We start from the raw sequence: 25,757 nt of genomic DNA, 5'->3' as shown, positions 1-25,757 counted from the left end.
CAAGCATACAGGACGGGAGGACAGGCAGGACTCTACTATTGGCTGGGTAGATAGAATGAAGAGTGATTTTGTCCCTATTTTATTTCTACTCTTAACTGGGCTTTCAGCCCCTCTTGGATAGATAAGCCCTCTGAGCCCTGGGATCTGGTCGTTTTCTTTTTCTACCATCAAGGTTCTAGGTGCTGTAGGTTTATTTAAAAAAAAAAGAAGAAAGCTGTGCTGATAAACCTTTTCTTTCCTTTTTCCTTAATTCGTTTATTCTTTCCTCTTTCCTTCCCTGTTCCCCTCCCCTTCAATTTCTCCTTTTCTCTTCTTTTTCCTCCTTTTTCTTTTCTTACATTTTCCCTCATTCCCCTCCTACTTTTTCCTCTTCATTTTTTTCTTCCCTTTCTCTCTCCCTCTCTCCCTCCACCTCTCAGATAGAAAAAAGGAAGTTCCCTCAGAACTCTAACTCCACGTACTGTATCTTCATGGTCAACAAGCCCTACGCCATCACTTGTTCCGTGGTAGCCTTCTACATCCCGTTTCTCCTCATGGTGCTGGCCTATTACCGCATCTATATCACAGCCAAGGAGCACGCCCAACAGATCCAGATGTTACAACGGGCAGGAGCCCCCTCGGAGGGCAGGCCCCAGCCGACAGACCAGCATAGCACTCATCGCATGAGGACAGAGACCAAAGCAGCCAAGACCCTGTGCATCATCATGGGTTGCTTCTGCCTCTGCTGGGCTCCATTCTTTGTCACCAATATTGTGGATCCGTTCGTAGACTACACGGTCCCTGGGCAGGTGTGGACAGCTTTCCTCTGGCTCGGCTATATCAATTCTGGATTGAACCCCTTTCTCTACGCTTTCTTGAATAAGTCTTTTCGACGTGCCTTTCTCATCATCCTCTGCTGTGATGATGAGCGCTACCGAAGACCTTCCATTCTGGGCCAGACTGTCCCCTGTTCAACCACAACCATTAATGGGTCCACACACGTGCTAAGGTGAGTGCCTAGGGGCTTGGTAGGTTTGGTTTATTTGTGTGAGTCAGAAAACTGGGTCACTGTCCAGTTTTCTGTCTCCTGACAGGCTATTCTTGAAAACCGGTGCAGTGTTTGCAAAGACGAAAGAAAATCTACCATCTGGTCATGGAATAGAGTATTGGGTAAGGGGAGATTGACCAACATTCAGATCCAGTCTTCATAGTTCTGTGACCTTGGGCAAGTCATTTAACCATTCTGAACCTTAATTTCATTTTTGTAAAGTTGAGATTATAATTATGATATCTACATTGGAGGGTTTTTGTGAGGATCACGTTAGCTGATGCACGTAGAGCACCTGGTACAGAGCCTGATATCTAGTAAGCGCTTAGTAAATACCATCTACTGTTATTGATAGGTAGTATTTTAGGGTAGTGGTAAAAAGCATACGTTTTAAGGAAAAACAGACTTTATTTTGACTCTCGGTGACATGAGTAACCATTTATATAATCTTTCTTGGTTTTACTATACTCCAGTATAGAAAAAAGTGGGAAGAATGATAATGTCCACCTCACAGGACTCTTGTAACAATTGGAGATTGTATTCACATAGTCTGACAAGTAGTAAACACTCATAATACTACTAATGATATTATTAATATTAGAAGTAGGAGTGATAACATATTGCCTGATACCCTGAGAGGACCATAAAATAGCATGATAAACTAATATAAATAGAATAATAAATATGTAACAATAATACCACGTAATAAATGTTATAAAGGATATGGACTGCTGGAGTGGGGATATGAGTAAGAAAGAAGCTGATTTGGCTTTAGGGAATCCTGGAAGGCTTCATAGAACAGCATTTTATAAGAAGTTGAGACTTCGAGTGAGCCCAAGGAAGCCGTCCCAGGGAGAGAACAGGACCAAGAAGGAACTGGAACATGGACGTGTTTTACCCAAGATCACCTTGGTTGATGGCGGTGAGAGGGACTTTGGGGTTGAATGTTCTGTGGTTTGTCCTGATGCCTCTTTCCAAACCCTGAGAATTTTCTGGGCACCCTGGCCTGGGAGTTGTTCTCAGCTATGAAAAGACACATGTGTGATCAGTGTGTTCATCCCGTAGCCGTGATGAACTGTCAAGGACATTTTCTTTCTGTGCCCCGAGATGCACAGGAATTTCTAAAGAGCAGTCCCTTCTTTGAGAGAAGCATTTACTATTTCCGATGGTGACGATAATCAGCTGTTCTGGCAGCTGAAAATTGAGGCATTTTGATGTGCACGTGGAAGAAATGAAGTGCAAATAGGGATTGTGATGAAATAGAAACACCTTGCCTCCGGGGCTGCTCAGAAGCCTGCATTCAGTTTTCTGCCACCAGCGTGGGCAGACGTGTAGCTAAAGCCTAGTTATGGTGTCGCCATTCCAGCTGGTGGAGGGGCCTCCAAGGCTACTCCTCGAGGCTGACATTCGTAATAATTATGCCTTAGCGAGTGTCATGGAAAGGCTCCAACTATAAAGTAAAATGTGTGTACAGGAACTTCGGTGTGGGTGCCAGATCGTTTTTAGCTATTTGAGCTAGCAGTTAGTTGCCTGAGCACAGGCTGCTGACAGCTTACAGAGTGTGCTTCAGCAGTGCGTGTACTAAGCCAGTTGTTTAGAACTTGGGTGGCCTTTCCCATAGAAACAGTCATAGAAAGAGTTTGGGGGTTTCTAGGGCAGCCCAAGAAACCCTACTTTACAGTTTTTAGTATGTGTGGTTTTATCGCTGCTGCCTCTGGAAATCTGCCATGTGACTGTAAAGCAGAGACAGCAGTTTAGAGGTGGCTGATGGATACACTATCCCCACCTTAGTCCTTGCATTTCTTCATGGTCATGAAGAGTGCAGGAGGTGGGTCTGAGGTACTTTTCTGTGGGGGTGGGAATCTTATAAGGGTGGGGGCAGTCTATCCCAAGAGAAGAAGACTATTTGAAACTTGAATCTGCTAGAATGTAAACCTTGCAAAAATAGGAATTCCTGCCTGTTTAATTCGCTGCTACATACCACATACCCAATCTGATGCCTGATGTATATAGGAATTTGAACTCTTGCTGATTAAATTAACAAATCATACAATTAATTCTCCAGGGCATTGTATTAACACAACTTAAGGAAAATTTACATTTTTCTTAGAAATCCCCACAAGTGGGGAGGGACATCAACAAATTCAGATAAATCAAAGGAATATCAAACCTAAACTTTCAAAAGTAAATCAGCTTTTACCTTTCTATTCCCTCGCCTTTATTTTTCTTGGCACTTGTCCTGCTTTAGACTATAGAATTCCTTATTTAACGTCTATAACACCAAATGTTCCTAAGGGTAGAAACCATGGCTTTATTTATGTACCATATAACTATGAAACAGTAGATGACAAAATGATCAATACATTTTTGCTGATGAAATATCTTCATGACTGTCTTCAGACTAATGAAAGATTAAAACACTCAAAATTGAGGATTATCTGTGGGTGTTTTTACTGTTTTATTTTTCCCGAGACTCTAAAAATTATAGAGGATTTAGTCTGCAACCCAGGAATCACATTGGGGAGAGCCGGGTCATGACAACCTGGAGTTGAATGTTCCGTGATTAGTCCTGATGTCTCTTTCCAAACCCTGAGAATGGGGAGAGCCAGATCGTGACATTGTGGGGCCGTTTTTCTTTTTGTGAGAGAATGTGATTTGACTTTTCCAGGTTGAGTTGAAAACAGGCCAGTCTGGCCTTAGTGGTTTAAAATGATAGGTCTCCCATGCTTGGTGCTATCCTTTGGCCCTTGGACTTACATTAACATTTTACCATTAAACAAGCAGATGCATAGCCAGTGAAATAAAATGCGCTTTTGCAAGATATTCTTAGAGGACTTCGATCACTCAGATTGTACTAATGTACACATTAGTAGGCAGTTATGCTTGGTTGTTTTCTATTGGATATATGTCGTCTTTGTGCTCTCCAGGCCATAATCATAATAGAAGTGAAGAGCGCTGTCTGGTGTGGCTCAGTTGGTTGGGTGTCATCCTGTGCACTAACAGTTGCCTGTATGATTCCCGGGCGGGGCACATGCCCAGGTTGCAGGCCACAGTCCTCAGTAGGGAGCATGTAGGAGGCAGCTGATGGATGTTTTATTCTCATATTGATATTTCTCTCTCTGCCTCTCCATTCCTCGTTCTCTAAAAATCAATAAAAAGATTTTTTAAAAATAGAAGTGAAGATACAATTTGGTTGGCTAATTAAATAGTTTGTCTAGATATATAGGTTACATAGCCTTTTAAAAGGTTTCTAAACATGGATTATCGTTATATAAATGTTTCTTAGGGGAGTGTGCACACATATATTAGAAGGAGGCATAATGCCAGCATTTGGGCAGTGGATTCTAAGAGGTTCATCTTGTGTGTGTGCTGATCCTCAGTGAATTTGGAGCCAGGTTCTCTCTGTTTGTCACATGCTTGACTTGGTCCTACAGCTGTTTTCCTCATCCACCAATCTCTCTCTTGTCATACAGGAGTCACTTTCCCCACTCTAGGAAATGCACATCAAGCATGATGCAGAGAAGGGAGGAGATAACCTAAGGAGGAAACATGGGTTGTGTTTCTAATCAAGTCGGGAATAAGACAAGGATGCCTTGTCCCCTGTACTGTTCAACATTGTAGGTGCAAAATCCAAATGACAGGAAAGAAGAAATATGAGGTATAAAAATTGGGGGAAAGGAGTAAATTTACCGTTTAAAAAAAAATGTGATCATCTGCCAGGAAAATCCTCTGTAAACTGTGGAAACTGAGATATTTCACAAGGAAGCTCAGACATTGTTAGATACTAGACTACATACCAGAAATAACCAACTAGAATGGGAATTAGGAAACAATCAAGGTACTTTAAAATGTAAAAGAAAGATGTGAGACCTTCATTGAAGGAAACTTTAAAACTTTCCTGAAGGAGAAGAGCAAGGGTTTAGCTAGCAGTTCACTCTGAACCCAGAGGAGATTGCTATAAATTTCAGATTTTCTTTTGAAGTTACAGGAAACTCATCAGAAGTCCAGGTTTGCAGAGACTGGGACTTGATTTATTAGGTTCTGAGCTTAGATTCACAGTAACCATGTACTGAGCATCCAACATGAGAATAGAATGAGAGTTGATGCCTCAATTAGCTCACAGCCAAGGAAGGACTCTTAAGCAAATAATCACAGCACAGTGGGCATCACTGGAGTTGTGCACAGGTTTAACGGGAGCTGTAGGGATCGCTACCTAACCAAGAGTTTCCTTGTCATCACTGATGATGGTCATCTGACCCCCCACTTCTATTCCTGCAATAAGAGAATCTTACTACTTGATGAGTCTGCTCAATGGTTAGGCAGCTCTAGAGATTAAGTCTTCCTTATATTGAGTTGATGTCTCCATCGCTATGACTTCTACTAATGGCCATAGTTTTGTCTTGAGCAAGAGAAAACCAAGCTACATCTTTTTTATTGAAATGACCTTTCTGTATATTTCAGTGATATGTCCCTTCTGAGGCTTTACTTTTACAGTCTGAGTATCCCAATTTCTTCCATTACTCTCCATACAATATTGTTGAAGGTTTGGAAAACATGATCATGTCCTCTTACTTATGCCTTCATTTATATTTTTCTTGATCGTTTTTTCTTTACAGTATGGTCAGCAGACCACTCACAGTAGAATCACCTGGGAACTTAGTGAAAACAGAGAACCTTGGGTCCCATTCACTGAATTGGAACAGGTTCGGGAAAATGACATTGTTGCCAACATGACTCTTATGCACATTAAACTTTGAGAACCACAGTTTTAGAACTTCATGAATCAGTAAGTCCAGTGTTTACTAGCATTGATTATGCTTCAAGGTTAAGACACAATTTATAATTCTTACATTCTTTTAGACTCTCTTAAAGGGTAATGATTTTTATCTGACGTTAACTAGTAAAATTTTCTTTAGAAGCTTGCCTTGCTCAGTCATTCTTCAAGTCTTCAAGCCAAGTAAGTCTCCTCATTTGGGAGGCATAGTGTGACCATATAGACTATGACTACATTCACATGGATGACATTCACATGGTGATAGGATTAAGTCATATTGATTTCATTCTGGGGTTCTTTGTCCGTTAGAATGCCAAGGATCTTGCCAGTCTTGTTCCCTGTTGTATCCTCAGAACCTAGTAAAGTACCAGGAATATTGTGAGGCTTGACAGGGGGATGGAGGAATGATTCTGTCCCTTCTCCCCAGAACTAGCTTTTCTTCTGTTTAACTGTCTCTATGAAGATTAGCTCAGATGATCCAAGGCAGAGTAGGGACTAGGGTGCTAATGGTAACCTTAGAGATTTTCTCTACGTGAAATCGGTTGAGGATTCCAGTTTTGGCTTCTTGGGTAAATAACCCCTGTCCTGCCTTATCTCGCTACCTCATTGTGAAAATCAAAGCAGATAATGGATGTGAAATTGCTTTGCTAACTGCAAAGTTCTGTCTTCGTGGGAGAGATAATTATGTTACAAGAACAGACTATTTTTACGTTAGGTAACACAAGCAAGGATTACATGCAAAGTTTAGCTTGGGGGATGGGTTTCTCTGATGCCAGGTTTAAATCTCTTCCCTGGTTCCCCAAGCTTAGATCCTGCTCAGACCTAGAACATTCACCCAATTCCCAAGAAGGCTGAGAACTTCTGCAGGCACTTCCCAAAGAACTTGTTGTCTGTCAAACTTGGCCCTTGGCTACCATTCTTCATCACCCACCTGATACACATGTTTTTCATTGACTTGGAGATCCCTAGAGCTATGCTGTGTAATAGGCCAACCACTAACTACATTCCAAGTGCCCAGGAGCCACGTTGAGTAGCTACTGGGCTAGAGAGCACAGATGTGTAATAGTTCCATCATCATAAAAAGTTCTCTTGGACAAAAGCTCTAGATCTAGCTGAGCCTTCTTTTGGAAGAAGGCAATCTGTGCTGTGCCTTGGGCTTAGTAACTCTTATCAACCCAAGCTCAATAATAAATGAACCAATTCTAGCAGATACGCTATGTAAGTCTTTGACATTTCTATGCACAAGATTAGTATATTCAGACTTATATATGGAATCAGTAGAGGAGGAAAATGAGGACAGAAAAATTGCAAGTGAGAAAGAGGCAAAGAGAATGACATTCCCACAGGGGGATAAAACAGTAGAAGAAAAAAAATTCTTCCCCATTATCACTCCTGTTATTTCCTTTATAAATAACAATGATTAGAATTTATAGCTGTATTTATTTTTTGTCTTCTTGTTTATTAACTATCTCCCCAGTCAGACTGTCAATAATGAGGGCTGGTAACATGTTCATTTTATTCCCCAAAGTTTCCCTAGGGTGTAGTACATTGTTCAATGAATATATTTGTTGAATGAATGAATAAATGCTTTTACTAGACCTTGGTGTTCATCTAGACGGTGTATACTCAAATAAGTTTTCACCATTTTTAAAAAATATTTAATAATTCCATAACTATAGAGCCATTTTTTTCTCTGTGAAACCACTTGCCACCTTCTAATCTCAACATACCAGAATGCCCCTTTTAAGTCGAGGTTTTCACACTGTAGATTGGAAGGTTACCCATGGATGAGGAAATAATTTAGGTTTGATTTACTTTGGATCCTGAGAGGGTTCTGCTAATGTTGGAAAGTTGTTTGACATTTAAAAGCCATTTTTTTGGCCTTTACCTTGAACTTTGGAGGTTACAATTGGATTCAGCATTTACCTCATTGTATTGAGCCAAAGAAGACTTAATCTGAGTGAATCAAAGATGGATGAGGATGACCTTGCCCTGTCTCTCCCAACCTCCCCCGGGGCTGGCGACATAATTTGCAGGCCCAGTGTAAAATGAAAATGCAAGGCCTTATTGGTCAAAGGGCAGGGGGAAATGCCATTAAAGTATTAAAATGAAAAACCTTTTTCTTTCATCTGCAGTCTTTCTCTCAACCTTCATGGTGTATTTACCTTTTCTCTAGTAAAAGAAACAAAATGTAATTTTCAATTTTCAGCATAAAATTTTTATCATTCATCTTTATATTGTACAATGGCAATTTTAAATGCAATTACAAATAAAAGCATTAGACTTGTGGAATCACTAAAATTCCACAAATTGTATTTTGTAGTGCAGACATGCTTATGTATTTTGTTTTTACCAGACAGTGAAAAAGAATAACACAGTTTTTTATTTCGCTTCTTGATACACACACATTCAACTGTCTAACTTTAGCTACGGATGATAGAAGGACTTAAAGCGAAAGGAACCATGGTTTGTCCTCATATCCTATTTTCAGCATAAGTGCTTGGCTAATACAGGGAAGCAACGTGAGTGAGAAAAGGCTAGGTAAGGCTCCTTGGTGGTTCCTGTTTCTTAGAACATTGTTGCTTTCTTTCTACATTTGGCAAGTTCTGGTTCAAATGGAAGATGTGGCCGCTCAGGGCTATCAGCATTCCCAGTTACTAAGTCATAGAACTGTTGATATGAAATATGAGCACACAATTCTGGTGGACCCCTGGAATTCAGCAAGACTCAGTGTGAATATATGGTAAGCATGTTATAGAAGATGCCAACAGAGAGTGATGGAAAAGAGGAAAACTTTTCATAGTTATAATGTGTTTATTGTGTGTGTGGGGTAGGGGGGTGGGGGTTGGTGTTTTTTTGTTTTGTTTTGTTTTGAGTCTTGCTAAACTCTTTGTGCATAGTGGGTCTACCAGAATTCTGTGCTCCTGAGGCATCACAAATGTGATTGGGTGGCAAGGAACTATACAGTGCACACATGTACTGGGCCACCTGTGGTCACATGCACTCTCCATGGGCCCTTCAGCCTTCACAAGTTCATAGATAGAGTTAGGAAGAATTTCAGGATCGTGACAAGCAGAGCATTAAACCAAGCTCTGGGTTCCTGTGTGATTGCACGCGTCTCACAACCCTGAAGCTGGTCCTCTCGCCTGTCCTGCCCCAATCCCAACCTCCCAGAAAAAGGTGGCTCCTGTGGCGATCACACCAGGACAATAGTGAGAATAACAACAGCAGGAGAGCTCCATGTGCCTCCCCAAATAGGATTGGAAAAGTTAGTGCTGTTTGCAGAATGTACCTGCAAAAGTTTGGTGATCAGGTGGCTTAAGCTGCCCTCCCGTATGCTCACTTCTGGGCCAAACTGCGGAGCCTTAAACATTACCCCTCCCCTGAGACATAGTGTCAAGAAAAGTCCTGCCTCTGACTTAGAGGAAGGTGAACTTTGGTATGTTATCGAAGGGACAGCCCACCAGGTGTAACCTAATGGTCGTAGGTGCTGGAGTCTGGCACGCCTGGGTTACTGTCCTGACATCTGTCACTTATTGATAAGTGTTGGGTCTCTCTTTACTCATCTATAAAATGGGGATACTATCAGAACCTATCTCCTAGGGCTTTTGTTAACGTTAAATATGATACAACATATGTGCAGAGCTGAGCCAAGCTCCTGTTACCCAGTAAACACTCAATGAATGGACGCTGCTACAATTGCAGTTATTATGATTGTATATATAGTAGCACCCCTATCTTGGTTAAACAACCTTATCTAGTTATTTTCTCAGCTTCCTGATAAGCATTTCTTAAGAAAGGAGTCAGTGGAAATCTCTGTGTTCTACTCACTGCTCTTTAAACAAGGAATGCAGCGCTCCCTCTGCTAGAAGAAAAGCCAGAAATGAATTAAAATAACTTAATCACACTGTATAAATAATTGTTTAAGTAACATGAGACAAGACTTGTTTCCTGGGTACATCATGCCCTGTGCTGAACAACTGAGACTATTATTTTGAATATGGCTTTTAAATTAGGCATTTCTTTGATCCAACATAAAGACATGCTAACCAAAGAAGTTGGGTATATTCTGTGTGCCTATTTTCCTCCTTTGGTTCTGCAGGTGCACCTGTTGTTAGGGTGTTGGGGTTCTGTGTAGCAGCCCTCTGAGATTGGTGCCCACAGTAGAGAGGGACAGTGCATGGCACCCCGTAGGGCAAGTCCGCAAACAGCACTCAGCTCAGAGATGCCCAGGGTGGTTTATCTGAGGTCCAGAATTGAGACAGTGTGGTGTGGTGCTCTGACCCTCGACCTTGGCTGCACACCGGCGTCACCTGGGAGCTCTTAAGTAATACCTGAGCCTGGGTTCTACTTGTAGAGATTCTATTTTAATTGGTCCGGGTGGGGGCCAAAAATGCGTATGTGTTAGGCGCTCTGATGGGCAGCAGGATTGAGAGCCACTGGTACCATGGAAACAGCAGGAAGCCTGTCTCTCATCTCTTCGATCACTTCATAATCACCATCTCTCTGCACCAATAAAATGAGGAAGTTGAAGTAGAAAATGCTTCAAGTTTAGGCCTAGCTCCATGTGTTAAACTACTGAGATAGTATGGGTTTAAACCGGTAATTCAGTCTCTCTCTCTCGCTCTTTCTCTCTCTCTCATGATTTATTTCCAAAATAGCTCAATTTTTTAAAAGAAAATTTTAAGTTTTGTTTTTCAATAACAGTTGACATACAATACCATATTAGTTTCAGGTGTACAACATAGTGCTTAGACATTTATATGTCTTATGAAGTGATAAATCTATTACCCATCTGACAACATACATAGTTATTAAAATACTAGAGGCCCAGTGCATGAATTCATGCATGGTGGGGTCCCTCAGCCTGGCCAGTGATCAAGGCCTATTGGGGGGCTGGGGGGTTGGGGGGCTGGCTGGCTTGGGGGGAGGGACCCCAGGAGGTTGTCTGTGGGAGCACAGTGACCACCAGGGGACAGCTGCTGTGTTGAGCAGATGCTCAACGCAGGAGCTGTCCCCTGGTGGTCAGTGTGCATCATAGCGCCTGGTCAACCAGTCGTTTTGGTTGTTCCGTCGTAGCAGTTGCTTAGGCTTTTATATATATAGATGAATGACTGTATTCCCTGTGTTCTCAATCGGGGACTGTTCTGTTTACCAGGGCACATTTTGCAATGTCTGGAGGCATTTTTGGTTGTCACAATCAGTGGATGCTACTGGCATCCGGCGATAGCGGTCAGGGATGCTGCTAAAATCTGACAATGCACAGTACAGCGCCCCTCCTTCCAACAAAATAATGCTGAGTTTGAAGAACCCTGCTTTAAACTACTCCTCTGGGCTCCGTGACAAAAAACCTCCTCCCCTCTGCCAGGGCACAGCAGGAGAGGTCTTCTGGCAATGCCAGGAGGAGCAGATGCTTTTACCGGCCCACTGCAGTGCAGCCCAGCACCATGTGGGCCCTCTTCATCGCCATCCATTCCCAAGACAAGATCAGGGGAAACAACCCTGTTGAAGGCCATTGGTGTTTCTGGGGGGAAGGGCCCTGAATCTGTGTGGTTAGAGTGCAGGCAGTAACCTTGCAGAGAAGCCCTTCCCACAGGCAGGCTCCATGAGCATGTTCCCTTACAGCGTGTACTTGGCAGGGACACAGCCCTCCCAATTTAGTCAGAGCAGCTGTTCAGGAAGGAATCGCCTCCAAAGCACACCAAGAGAGCCCCCAGAAAACCACGCCCCGTGTAAACGAGGGTGTAGTCCGCAGTGGAATGATGCAGGTATGACACCTGGCCCGTAGCAGGTGTCGACAAACTGGAGTGTGTTCAGAAGAGGGTAAACACCGTGATTTCTTTGTGGAATTCATGACAGACGAAGAACAACGTAATAAGCTCTGTTTTTCTATATCTGAGGGCTGTTATGGGAAAGAGGGACCCAGCTTGTTCAGCATGGGGCCAAGGGAGAGAGGTAGGATCAAAGGATGGAAGGTTTAAGAATACATATTTTAATTTAGTACACAGTGTGAATTTCAGTGCACAGCTGCCTTACTAGGGAATTCCTTATACAGGAGGAGGAAAGAGGCAGATGATCACCATGCACTTAGAAGGGTAGATGACCATCAGGCACTGCAAACATGGATCATTAGCGTCACTGAGGAAGGGCTGGGAGACTGAAGATGTTCTCCGACCCTTCCTTTGTGACAGTGTGTCACAGAACTGCCAGTCTCCCACAATGCAGTGCAACACAAGGGAGTAACACCCACTTCGGCCTGTCTAATGTTTTGTTTGGTGGAAGCCAGAGACCTGGAAAGATTACAGTGGGAACAGGCGTGTCAAAGGCGATGCGGTCAATGTCAGGGGCCATTCTTTCCTACTTTATGATTCTTCTGGCAATCTGGCTGGTGGGGAATTTAGACAAATCTAAGGCAAAACTACATCCTGGGCTCTATAGGTGCTCCGTACTACATGGCTGACTTGATGCCTGAGATCCATTGGAGGAAAATATTGTCATAGCCACCCATCAGGATATGTTTCTGTTGTTTGAGGCCTTCATATGAATGGAATTACTGTTTACAGATTTGTAGGGTGAAGGAACCCTAGGCTGGGATTAAAGAGACATGCCCTCAATCTGTTTTTCATGTTCTTCCTTTTTCATGGAGAAAGTTAGGGCCAGGACTTCAGGCTCTGAAAACAGGAAGGCAGGATACCATTCTAGGAGGAACCCGGGGACTGGTGGCTAAAAGCACAGGGCTTGGTGTTTGCTGGACCTCAGTATGACTTCCGGTCCTGCCACTTCGAAGCTGTGTGGTCCCGGGCAAGTTTCTTGACCTCTCAGTGCCTCAGTTTCTTCCCGTGCCAAATGGAAGTGGAAGTGGTTCTAGCCTCATGAGACTTGTGAGGGTCGTGTGAGATACTGTACATACAGAGCCTGGAACGCAAAGTTATTGATACACTGTGTTCTCGCTATCCTCTTCATCATCTTTCTGGGCAGAATGTCAGGAACACAGGCTAGTAGGACAGGCTCCTGCTTCTGGAACACTGGTTCATTGTCAGCACAGGGTCTGAAGGGAAGTGGTTTGGCGTCAAAATCGCCATAATTTACATCCTCCTGATAAGGGACAGGTTAGTTCCTGAGCAGTGAGTTCAGAGGGGAAGGAAAAGTACGTTAATTGCAAGGATAGAGGAACTGTGGAGAAGGAGCGGTGCAGGACGTTCCAGCTGCTGTCCTACTAGCAGTGCTGGGAAGCCAGCGTCCACCCCTGTGTGAGGAAACCCAGTGAGTGGCTTCTGGTTATATAAACAAACCAACGGAGCTCTATTCAACCAAAGAGCTAAAAACTTACTTTCCACAAAAAGATTCTAGGACTGTCTTTTCTCATTTCCGTGCCTATTGCAGGTTATTTTTAACAAGATTCTTAGAAATATTCCACACTTAGAATTGTTCTTAGAGAGCCTTTTATTCTCTAAGGAATGGGTGAATCTATATTTTTATAAGCCTAACAAATATATATGGTGCCTGCTTATGTTCCTGTTACCCTTTCTAGACTTTTACTTCCTTTGCTGGCTGGTATAATACAGTTTTTTCCTCTGTGAATTAGCATTGCCTGCTTTAAGTTTCTGACTTTGGGGAAAGGAGTATGTGTGTGTGAACACACACACACATATGTGCATATATGTATTTACATATGTTCATACATATTCATACATATGTATACACATATATGTGCATATATATGATTGTCAAGTAAAATAATTAGGAATTATTTGGTTTTAGATTTTTTGGTCTAGTCATCACTATCTTTACTTTCATCGTCATCATCTTAGAATCTGCAATTTACTAAGCACTGGCTCATATACCAGGCATTGATCTAAGAGCATTACATATGTCATATTGTTGAGCAGGTGTTATTATTCTCATTTTACTAATGAGGAAACTGAGACTCAGAGAGATCAGGTAACTTGGGAAGTGTCCTGTAGTTAGTGAATGGTAAGGCCAAAATTCTAATGCATGTTCATTGGAGTTCCAAAACCTTGCTGTTAACCATGAAACTATGCCCCTTGCTAGTTATCTGAAAACTGTTGAAAGAATACGAAACATTTGCTTCTCAGGCACAGGAAGGACTTCAGAAGTGTTCTGTGCAAATATCCCAACCAGTGCAATTATCTCTTCTACCACTTATCTGGGAGGGAGCTGACTGTCCCTCTTCCCAGTGAGGGGTAGCTCATCATTATTATCCAAAGCAAGGCATTCCGTTTTTTGAACAGCCATAGCTGTTGCAAAGGTTGGTCAGATTTTACTTTCCTGTATATTAGCATCATCAAAGTTTAGCGTTTTATAGCTGGAGACGACAACAGACCTCCAGCAGTCCAGTGGTTTTTAAACAGTATTTTTCTGGTGTGGAAATCTGTTGTTCCAGTAGACTCTTCCTTGGACCTTGAGCAATAAAACTACAACTGCTTTGATCAAAACAGATCTTCATATGGGGGGAGGTCACAAAATCATGACCACTGACCCCATCCCGCCAATGTTTCATGTAGCTTTTCCATGAAGTTGTTAAAGTCTTGTTAAGAATAACTTAAATAGACCGTTAAACAGATGAGAATATTGAACCCAAAAGACTTCACTCTTGCTGGTAAAGATCAGAATTCAAGTCTCAGAATTTCTAACCCTAAATCTTACTTATTCATTCATCTATTACCTTTTTATTACATTCTGGGTCTGGTCCATGCACTGTTCTAGGAAGTGGGGATTCAGCAGGGCTCTAGAGAAGCAAGATTCCTGCCATTAAAGAGTATATAGTAGAGATTTTACCATCTCACTTTTTTTAAAATATATTTTATTGATTTTTTACAGAGAGTAAGAGAGAGGGATAGAGAGTCAGAAACATCGATGAGAGAGAAACATCAATCAGCTGCCTCTTGCACACCTCCCACTGGGAATGTGCCCGCAACCAAGGTACATGCCCTTGACCAGAATCGAACCTGGGACTCTTGAGTCCGCAGGCCGACACTCTATCCACTGAGCCAAAACGGTTTCGGCCCATCTCACTTTTTTTTGATGGTTCAAAGCCTGCTTTTGGATTCCATTACTCCCCCCGCCCCCCTCCACAACACACACACCACACACACATAATCAGGCCATTCTGGACAACTTTAAAGTGACCTTCCCTCGACAGTGTTGCAAATTATAATTCTTTTCTACCTCTGATTTTCTTTGGGACTGTGTGTACGATATAACTATGGAGAGAGAAGCTATTTCACATGTCTCGTTCAAGAGGATGAAAAGGCCATTTGGGCGTGTAGGATTCGAAACTGTAAATGCTGGTTGGATTGAGTTGAATAAAATAACCTTGAGCAACATAGAGTGACTTGCAGTGGGCAGATAGTGAAGGGCATACAAGCTCCTCTTGCTAAACCCAATCTGGTTTCCCAGCTCATTTCCTTCAACTCTCCCCAACCTAACTCCCTATGCAAGACTGACCTGTTTTCCTCAAATAAGTAGTGGATTCTCCTGCCTCAGGATTATTATTTCTGCTGCTTCAAAAGTTCTTCCTGGATTTCCTGCCTGGCAGGAGCCTACTCATTCCTTGAGGAGTGGTTTCAATACAGCCTTCTAAACTTTCCTGGTCCCGCCCCTCAATCTTGAGTAACGACAATGACTTCCTCCTCTGGGCTCTCTTTCCCCCTGCTTCTCCTTCTCCTGGAAGCTCAGCTCATTCTGTGGGATCTTAAGGACTTTTATGCACCTGACACACCCTTCACTCCTCTAGGCAGCTTCTCAAGAGCAGGATTTCTCCAACCTGCCAAGTCTAGGAGTCCAGGGTGCCTGTTAGGTGAAGGTGCTCATTTCATGATGCTGGTGCAGTGAGACTTTGAGTTGGATGGCCTGGTCTAGGTCGTCACTCAACCTCTCTGTAGTTGTTGTACATGGCAAGTTACTAAGCTTCATTCCACTCAACTAGAGCATATGGGGTAGGATTATTGTGAAAATTCTGTGAAATAGGCCATGATTTGCTTATTTAGCAGTCATTGGCACATAGTAAGCACTCAGTAAATGTCGGCTGTTTTCATTATGGGTCCATTCTGTTAAGGCATTTTCTCCTAGATGTTTTTAGGAGAAACATATCATATAGAAGTAGTTTAGCAGAAAAAGCAGGCAAACAGCCCTATCTCCCTAAATCTCCATGTTCCAGTCCCTGGTCATTTAGAAATTGTGGTAGGCAATGGCCAAAAAAGAAGAAGAAGAAGGAGGAGAAGGAGGAGAAGGAGGAGAGGGAGAGGGAGAGGAAGAGGGAGAGGGAGAGGGAGAGGAAGAAGAAGAAAATCTCTCAAGGAGATTGGTTTGTCTGTGGAGCAGGAGGGAAGCAGATACATTGGGATTAGAATAAGCTATGCCCAATAATTTGATCTTGCACTCTGGCTTGTTGAAAGATGGACATAGCTGAGGCTCATAATGGAATTAAAGAGCCCCTGGGAATACATTTTGTCCCGAGGCCACACCGTTAGGCATTCCAGACTGTACAGACTCAGCTATGCGCGGTCCTTTCTGCAAGTAGCACAAAATAGCCGAAAGAGCTGTGGCCTGAGATCCTAGAGCTTCCACCGAGGGGAGGTGTTGGTTTATGTCCTTGCCAAGACATTATGCGCTCTGCAATTCAGCTTTCTTAATATATATTTTTATTGATTTCAGAGAGGAAGGGAGAGAGCTAGAGAGATAGAAACATCAATGATGGGGTGGATCGAGCCCACAACCTGGGCATATGCCCTTGTCCGTAATCGAACCTGGGACCCTTTGGTCCACAGGCCGATGCTCTATCCACTGAGCCAAACCAGCTAGGGCCAGTTTTCTTATTATCTGATACGGGCTGTTGTCACTCACCTGCTGCCTTCATAAGTTTTTTACCATATCTGCTTTCTACCCATGCTATTACTGATTTACTGTTTGTCTTTAAATACACTTTTACTCTAAAATGTATTTGTAAAGGAAACTCTGTAGCATGTTCTTAAATGCAAAACCACGTAGAGAAGATGATTAAAAATAAATGCAATGAAACAAAAAAAGTTAATATTTGTATAAATTATTATTAAACTTTAACTTTGTCCTATTTGCCTGTGAAAGGCCCTGAGCCTGAGGCCTGCTCTCCATTTGTTGGGTCTGAGTGGCTTGTGAAAGCCAGAGAGCGGCCAAACTGAGTCTTTCTCTAAAGTTAGCAGAAAGATCACCTTGATAAGGTCTATAAATGTTTAATCACTATATTTTACAGCTGAAACTAATATACTGTTATATGTCAACTGTGAGAATAAATTTTAAAAAAGAATCAGAAGAGATTAAAAATAATAAAATAATCAGAAAGAGTGAAAGAAATATTGAATTCCTTACTGAGATTCAAATTATTTAATGCTGTGCCCATTGGTTGGCATATCACCTGTGGAACACATCCATGTTTGGGAAATAGTCTCCCACGGTCAGCATTCTATTTGGGTTGATAATGAATCTAAAGACAAATAAAGCAGTTGACCTAAGGCATTGCTTTTGAATAATGTAACTTACTGACAACATAGTGTGTGTGTGCTCACTGTTCACAGGCAATTTAGTTAGTTTTCATCAGGTCATTACAACCCAAACATTCTATTTTTTTTTTTATCAATAAAGAACATCTAAGGATATATTGCTGGTGCATCTCTTTACATTTTTTCGCCTTCTCATGTTTATGATCATCACCAAGTCTTTTCTCATTTCTTCATCGTCAATGTCATGAAAACCAATAAACATCCCCTTGTCCACTTTGCTAACCTGTTTGGGTGCATTTAAATGCCTCTGGCCTTTCGCACTCTCCTGCCTTTCTCTTTGCTGCCACCCAAGTCTCTGGGTCTAAGTTCTGCCTCAGGGATGAGTAGAACAAATGGATGTCCACCTGTTCATGGAATATCATCCTCCCACGTGCATAAGAATCACCTGAGGACACCTTTTTAAAATGCAGATTTCTGCTCTGGCCACTTCACCTCTGTCCTCTCACCCTGCTGTCAGAGGTCTGGTGTGGATCCTGGGAATCTGTATTTGTTACAGGTACCCAAGTTAATTCTCATACACATAGTCTCTGGACCACTTTGTGAAAGATGACTTAGCTAGTGATTCTTTTCCTCCAACTTCTCCTCCTCCTTCTTCTGGAACACAGGTAATGATAAGTTGATTTCATCAATTATTAAACTTCATCACAAAACTCTTCCCACCCCCCAAATGATTTCCTAATGGACAGAATTCCAGGTTCGGGAGGCAGAATGCCTGATTTATAGCAATGGACCCACCACTCCCTATCAATCAATCCAGGCCACATACATTGACCTACTTCCTCTTCTAAATTAAAATACTCTGTAACCTCCTTCCCTTGCAAATTTGTGTTGAAGATTAAATATGGGAAAAGATATTCAAATACTTCATACATTGTAGAGGATTTTTACGAAACTATGAAGACAAGAACTGTACTTAAAAACACTTCTGTTAAAATATTGGAGATTCTTTTTAATGATATTTTTAAATTTATCTTTATAATTGAAAGTATTACAGATGTCTCATCCCCCCCCCCCGCTTTACCCTCTTCACCCCACTGCTGCCCCCTCCCCTTCACCACACTATTGTCTGTGTCCATGGGTTATGCATATATGCATATAACTTCTTTGTTTAAACGCTTCCTGCCCCCCCCCCCCGTTCCCTCTGAAACATGTCAGTGTGTTGTATGCATCAATGTCTATTTTGTTTGTCAGTTTATTTTGTTACTTAGATCCCACATATAAGTGAGATCATGTGATACTTACCCTTTTATGACTGGCTTATTTCACTTAGCATAATACTCCCCAGGTCCCTCCATGCTGTCTCAAAGGGTAAGAGATCCTTCTTTTATATGGCTGCATAGTATTCCATTCTGTAAATGTACCACAGGTGTTTTATCCATTCATCTATTGATCGGCACTTGGGGTGTTTACAGATCTTGACTATTATAAATAATGCCGCTATGAATATAGGGGTGCATATATTCTTTCTGATTGTGTTTCAGGCTTCTTAGGATATATTCCTAGAAGTGTTTAATGATGTTTTGCATCAGGGATTTTGAGCGACTCTGCCAATGTTTCTGAGCAAGCATATGTTTGAGGAGAGACAGTTGTGATCTCGCTGCATTTTAAGTGGTGGCATCTCAGCCCCTATCCTCTCCTACCCAGATACACTTAACAGCTTTGCAGTGTAATTTCACAGATTCAGAAATGGAGGCCTTTCATATCCTTTAATACGAATCCAAAAATTACACCCCCTTGTGTCTCCAGTGAAACTTCTTCCCTCCAACACAGAATACAAAGTATCAGATCCTAACAATAGAATATTAAAAGCCAAATTTGAAGCAATTACCCACAGCTTTGGAGAACAGTCCCACACACAGCTGGTGCCCAATCAGAAGGTTTGTATCTGTCACCCACCATCTCTGCTACTCATACAATCAGAATGTCAGAGCGGCAAAGGATCTTATCGATAATCCTCCTCCTCATTTAAAAAATGAGCAAGGGAGACACAGGGAAGGGACTAAGTCATCAGAGTCGCCCAGGGCGGGGAGGCTAACAAGGCATTAGGTTCCTGTCTCCCATTGACTGCTCACATTGCTGCTCTCAGCTGCTTCCTTGGCTGAGTTAGTAGGGTGGGTGGCCTTGCAGTTGGAAGTGAAAGGGGTTCACTTAGTGTTGACGTCACGTGCACTGAGTGTGATCTGTTGTACTGGAAGTTGGTCTCAGCATATTGGGCCATAATTTTGTAACTTGAATGCAGATGACATTAAACTGTTGTGTTAACAATTAGATTGGTACAGTAGTGTAAGTTGAGAATGACACAGGACAACCAGGACACAAGATCACAGTGTCATTATTCTCAAGTCCCCATTTGCCCTGTCCAGAGGGAGTTGGTCGTGAGTTCTCCATGGGGTTAGAGGCTGGGCCATTGTCCTTCTTTCTCCATGACTCCTCTCTTTGACAAAGGCTCAATTGATGTATCCTGAATAAAAAGAAGTGACACCAGGCACCCATTAGCAAGTCCACAGTAATATCAGTCTTTTATTTTTTGTAGCTATTTTAAAGCCTTTGTTATATTTATTTTTCTTATTTATCATGCATAAACTTTTTCTTTGGAAAAATGTATATAACTTATTAGGGTGACATTGGTTAATAAAATTATATAGATTTCAGGTGTATAATTCTATAATACATCATCTGTATATTGTATTGTATGTTCACTGCCCAAAGTCAAGTCTCCTTCCCTCACCATTTATCCCCCCCTTTACCCTCTTCTACTTGCCCCCAAGCCTCTTTCCTCTGGTAGTTACCGTACTATTGTCTGTGTCCACCTTTATTTGAATCTCTGCCACGGCGACATGAGACAGCTAATATAACCTTTTGGAAACACTTTTCAAAGGACCTCCTCCATCCTGCCCACAGCTCTGGAGCCTTCTATACACCCAACTCTGTGGCTCTTCCTGCCTTGTCCTCCATCCTCGCTCCCCTGTCTTTGTTATGTTTATTAGCCCAGGTTTTTTCCTCTGACTCTGTCCTCCCTCATTTCCTTCTGCCTTTGCAGGGTTGATTTTCTGTTCACCTAGCCTCCCCAGTTCTGCATCACAGGAAACATACATGCCACTTGGCAAAGTTCCTGCATTAGTGGGCAGGGGTGTTAGCAGGAAGGTGCTGTATTAACGTCTCAATCACACTGTGTTTCAGTGAAAAGGGGGGCATGTCACACTGTAGGCTTCCCATAGGTGGATACATAAGATATGTGCCCTGTACATATTTCTTTTATCCTAAAGTTCATCATAATAGGACAATAAAATGTTAGAGACAGCAGCACCTGAGCCCGGGACTTAGCAGTGGTAATTCTCAAGGTGACAAGTGACAATATATCAGGACAATTAAAAGCACCGACTTTGGTATAAAAAGTGATCTAAATATAAGGTCTACCATTTATTAATTGAGTAAAATTGGGAAAATTATTTAAATTCTGAAACTCAGTTTCCTTATCTGTTAAAGAGGCATAAAATGCATGAATTAATGCCTAACACACAGATACCGCACTAATGGAAGGGGGTTTTGTTGATAATGATGATAATAAATAAGTATTTTGGGCCAATGAGAAGTAGAAACCCTTCCTTCCTTGCTTCCTTTCTGTTCATCCTTTGTTTTCCTTTAATGGATATTTTCAATGAGTGAGACAGATAAAAATGGTGTGTGTGTATGTGTGTGTGTGTAGGGAGGGTTATGTAAAGACATGAGGCCGCATCTTGAGTATCTAGTGAATGTATACTTGAAAATGGCACGTGGAAATCTGGAAGAGGAAATGTGTAACCAAGGATGAATCAAAAGCTATGTTCTGAGCAAGTAGCCAACCCAGAAATAGTTAGATCTCATTATTTATGGAAGAAATCTTACATATTCTGCTACAATAAGAATAGTCTCCCAACTGGACACGAGAGAACATTATGGGGAGAAAGTTGCTGTCCAGGATTGGTGGAAAACATTTAACTGTCTCTGAGCCAAAGCGTATTATATCTCAGGGGATTAAAGGGACTGGTGGATTGGACCTTGGGCTGGTGCTCTGTTGAGGACTGGGGAAATAAGGACAGCCTGGAGACCAGTAAATATTGACCAAGTTGTTAAAGGCATACTAAAAGCTAGACTCAGGAAACTAGGGGCTCATAGCTTGAAATAGACCTTGCCAAAATTCTAGAACAATTATAACCCAAACCATTTGTGAGCAAGAGTCAGTGTTGTTTGATTAAAAATAAATCATGCCAACTAATTTCATTATCCATTAGGACAGGTTTACTTACTGCTTGGCATTAGAGATGTTTCAGCGAGGTATTGGACAAAGCCTTGCATGGGCGGGCCCAGTCTCAGCCTGTCGTAGCGCACCACGACTCTCTGTGTTCGCCCTGTCCTGATCAATAGTTGTTTTATCTTGACCTAAAAGGCAGATGACACTAAACTGAAAGATCTAGGCAGCAATCAATTATCTGACCTCCCTATGTGCTTGTTAAATCCTCAAAGTCTAGTTTGAGTTGGTGCTAAATAATCGCATCTTGAATGTTGAAATTGTTATGATTTAGAATGATCTCAATCAGCTAAAATGATACCAGATCGATAAAATGACATTTACCGGAGACACATGTCATGTCCTATATTGTGGCTCAAACAAACAACATAAACTGCATCAACATGTAATAAAGAACCACAGGAATGGACAGCTGTTTGTATCAAAAACATGCATGTTAGCAACCAAGTCAATATAAGCCAAGAGCATATTGCCATAGTCAGAAATGAACTTAATGCTGGCCACATTCATGGAAGTTAACTAAACTGATGATGAGAAGTGCATGGTGTGTCAGGCTCACTGTGTGGATCTGTGCTCTTTCCTGGCACCTTGTTTCAAGAGAGAGAGAATCATAAAATACGGGTTGTGTTCAGAGGACAGTGTTCATTCTCGGGACTATTCTGGAAGCCAAAATATACTATGAACCATTAGAGAAATGTGTAGCCTGGAGAGAGAAAACTTGGAGGATATAATTAGTAGAGGGGAGAATTTTAAGTGGGCCTGGAGGGCACCGTAGTTCCACTAGGAAGACAGATTTGGGCTAATAACACCAACAGGCTCTTTCACTAAAGTTGCTCAAAAATAATGTGTCCTGGCCAGTCACTGGGATTCCTCCTTAGGGGCTGACCACCCACACGGCTGCATGGCGTAGGGGCTTTCCTGCACTGGGGGGGCTCCTTCCCGAGGTCCTCTGTGACATCCATTCCAACTCCGAGGTTCTGTGGTCTTCTCCCCTCTCCAGGGATGCGGTGGAATGTGGTGTCCAATGGGAGAGTCAGTGCCACCCCCCAGCGACTTCTCCTTTGATGGCTGCTCAGCCCAGTGACACTTAGTCCCTGGGCCAGTGACTCAGAAGACAGCCACCCCTCCGCGCGAGGGCCAGGTCCTAAGCTGCTGCTTGTGCGTGACTGCGCCTGGTATTCTCCTCATCCGAGCGTTCCATCCGTCCGTCGGGGCAGGCACCCATGCCCACCGGGCTTTTCCTCCAGGACTCCAGCAGGCAGCGTTTGAGGGGGTCAGAGGAGAGGATGGCCCCCCTGTTCACTGGGGGTCCTCTTCCAGACATGCCCCTATGAAGGGATTTTTCATTTCCCAGCATTCCTTCCTGGCATCCTGCCCTTGCTGCACAGTGTCTGTTGTCGCCAGTCTGTCCCTTTACTGTGCCTGGTCGGTCCCACTCATGTTCCAAACACGATCGCTCACTGTGTCCTATCTCAGCCATAGGGTCGCTAAATATGCCTTCTTGGCTCTGCCTGCTCACAGACCAATGTGTCACTCCCCTCGCCTGCCCCGTGCCTGTCGATCAGAGTCGTTCGTGTTCAAAAGCACACAATGCTCGCTTGTTCAAACTATTCACTGTCTCATCTCATCCTGTTCTGTGCCAGACACTACTACACTTTCCTCCCGGGCTCCGGGTCCGAACGTGTGTCCTCCCGGCCAGTCCCCGTGTCAGTCGCAGACTTCATCTGCTCTTCCCTGTGTCTGCTGTCAGTCCTTCTCTCCAGGACATGCTCCATTTATTTCCCGTGGAAGAAACTGGGGCAAAGATCGACCCGAGGAAAACAGTCTCCGCAGCAACCTTGGAGGGAAGCCGAAGACAGACAGCTTGCCCCAGAGCCGTGGCCTCAGCCCCTTCTGCTTCGAGATGCCCGCCTTGCTCTACAACTAGAGCAGTGTCTTGTCCTAGGGGGCCTTGGGCAGGGCCCGCGGCATCGGAGTGTTTATTAAGAGACTTTGGAATCTTTCCTGTGAGCTTGTGGTGAAGCCCAGGACACCAATTTGTAACCCTGGATTCTGGCCGTGTTGCTTTCAAAGGAGAGACTGTTGGGAGCTCATACTGCTGAGACCTGTCACAAACTGCAGTCCCCTGCGGAGGAGGCAGGACCAAGCAGTGCAAGGGGTGCAAAAACAGTGCTTGACTTGAAGTCTGAGGACCCCAATTCCAGCCGAGGCTCTGCTCCTAATAGGCTGTGTGAGATCTTGATCCAGCTCTTCCATCACTTTCTACGTCTGTCATTTGAAGCTTGGACTAGGGGATCTCTAAGATTCCTCTCTGTTTCTAGGACAACAGGATGCAGCTATAGTCATCTGCTACCTCGAAAAGCCATGGCCGCCTGCCTTTTGTCTGTTTCAAAGGAACTAGCTTTGGGTCTTCTAGCCCCTTGACCTTGCAGCTTTGCCCTTCAGATTCACCTGAATGTCTTTCATTCCAAGCCGTCCATTGAATGAACTGCCCCGAGTGAATGTCACAAAGAAGTAAACGCCATCGTGCCCCAGAGCCATGGGGAGGTTTTAACGTTCATCTTGGCTGTAGCATCTCAGGACTTTGTCACACTCACTTTGTTCCCACTGCTTAAGAAGAGTCAGTTACCATTCCTGTTGATTTTTTTACTTTAGTCCTGGAATTGAACCGGACAGGAAGGACTTTGAATGAGGAAGAGGAAATTGCCCCCAAACCATCCAAATGCAAAACAAAAAAAAAGAAATCTGTCCTGTGACGACTACATTTTACTGGGGGAAAGTCATGCCTTAGGGAAGGGGAAAACCTCTCAAGAGAAGTGTCCTTCGGAACTCCGGAGTGTTGCTGAGAAACACTGCATCATGCTGAGATGCTCCGTGGGAGGCTGGGCCTCTCGCTGGTCCATGGAGCAGATTCAGTTGGGAATCTAGTCTCATCACACGTGAAGAAAGTTTGTTAAGTCCTACCTTGCACCCTGACTGGCTAGACGGACCTCCTTTGCTTTTTCAAGTCACTGTCATCTGCCTTTACTAGATTGGGACTCAGGACCGTTTCGAGGATGGTCTTTTTCTAACACAAAGGAGGGAACTGGAAGGTTCTGAGTCCCAGGGCCGAGAACCTGGCCATCAGACCCCAGCTGTCTGCTCTGACGCCGCCACGCTGCCCACCGCCTCCCGGAGCGGATGCACATGAGTCAATGGCTGACTTCCTGTGTGACCCTGAACTAAGGGCCAGACCTCTCTGGACTCGGAGAGACTCTCTCCTGCCTACATCACAAAGTTGTTGTGGTGATAAACGATGTTGGTGAAAACATTCTGCGAATCATAAAATGCCAGTCTGTACGTTGATTATTACTTTGGATGTCCCTGAACTCAAGACTCAGAATTTCTTCACCAGGAGGTGAACCGATTTAGAGAACGAGCCCTCTGTATTGAAAAACAATGCCAAGGGAGCACCTTTTTGGGGTCCATTCTTCCAAATCCATCCTTCCTCATTTGGTTACTCCAGGTTTTGCAACCCACACAACGTTGCAGGTTTAAACATCACAAACCCTGTATTTATTGGGATTTTGTTGTTCTCGAAATAAAGGAATGGTTGGAGAGAGATGGGGGCTAATTTGGTAAGAATGAGCCTAACTTCAAGTAACTTCAAAGTCACATGGAATAAATTCAAAGGCCTCTCTGCCTTGAAAACATTTATTTGGAGGAAACGGGTCATTAAAATTATATATTCTGTGAAAAAAAAATACAAAAACCCTCAAACATGGACCAGACTGTGAATGAGCAGCTGACAATTATCTATAATAATAAAAGGGTAATATGCTAATTAGACCGGATGTCCTTCTGGGCATCATTTAGGATGTCTTTCCAGATGAAGCTGGGGCTGGTGCGAAGTCCGGGTCCCGGGTGCCTGACGGCGGCCGGAGGGAAGCAGCCTGGGTCCCGGGTGCTGGCAGCTGGGGGAAGGAAGGCCTACTTTTGCATGAATTTTCATGCATCGGGCCTCTAGTCTATATATATATATATATATATATATATATATATATATATATATATGCCTAAGCAACAGAACGACTGGTCAACCGGTTGCTATGATGTGCACTGACCACCAAC

At 43.1% G+C, this 25,757-nt stretch overlaps 1 protein-coding gene across 4 annotated transcripts in view; it reads left to right on the top strand.

The window, feature by feature from the left end:
• The window catches only part of HTR4 (5-hydroxytryptamine receptor 4), a 116,812-nt gene that overhangs the window by 68,951 nt on the left and 22,104 nt on the right, over positions 1-25,757 (top strand). For 2 of the 4 annotated variants that reach the window (XM_079770373.1, XM_079770371.1), the window contains 2 exons: positions 420-988; positions 22,648-23,077. In XM_079770373.1, the coding sequence (XP_079626499.1) occupies positions 420-988; positions 22,648-22,738 (660 nt within the window). In that variant the 3' untranslated portion in view covers positions 22,739-23,077. Of the gene's footprint in view, positions 1-419; positions 989-22,647; positions 23,078-25,757 lie in introns of those variants that run through there. The other 2 variants (XM_079770374.1, XM_079770372.1) reach the window with 1 other exon arrangement.

This window comes from Cnephaeus nilssonii (assembly GCF_951640355.1).
Source record: "Cnephaeus nilssonii genome assembly, chromosome: 5".
NCBI classification, from domain to species: Eukaryota; Metazoa; Chordata; class Mammalia; order Chiroptera; family Vespertilionidae; genus Cnephaeus; species Cnephaeus nilssonii.
This window is presented reverse-complemented; position numbering and strand designations above follow the sequence as displayed.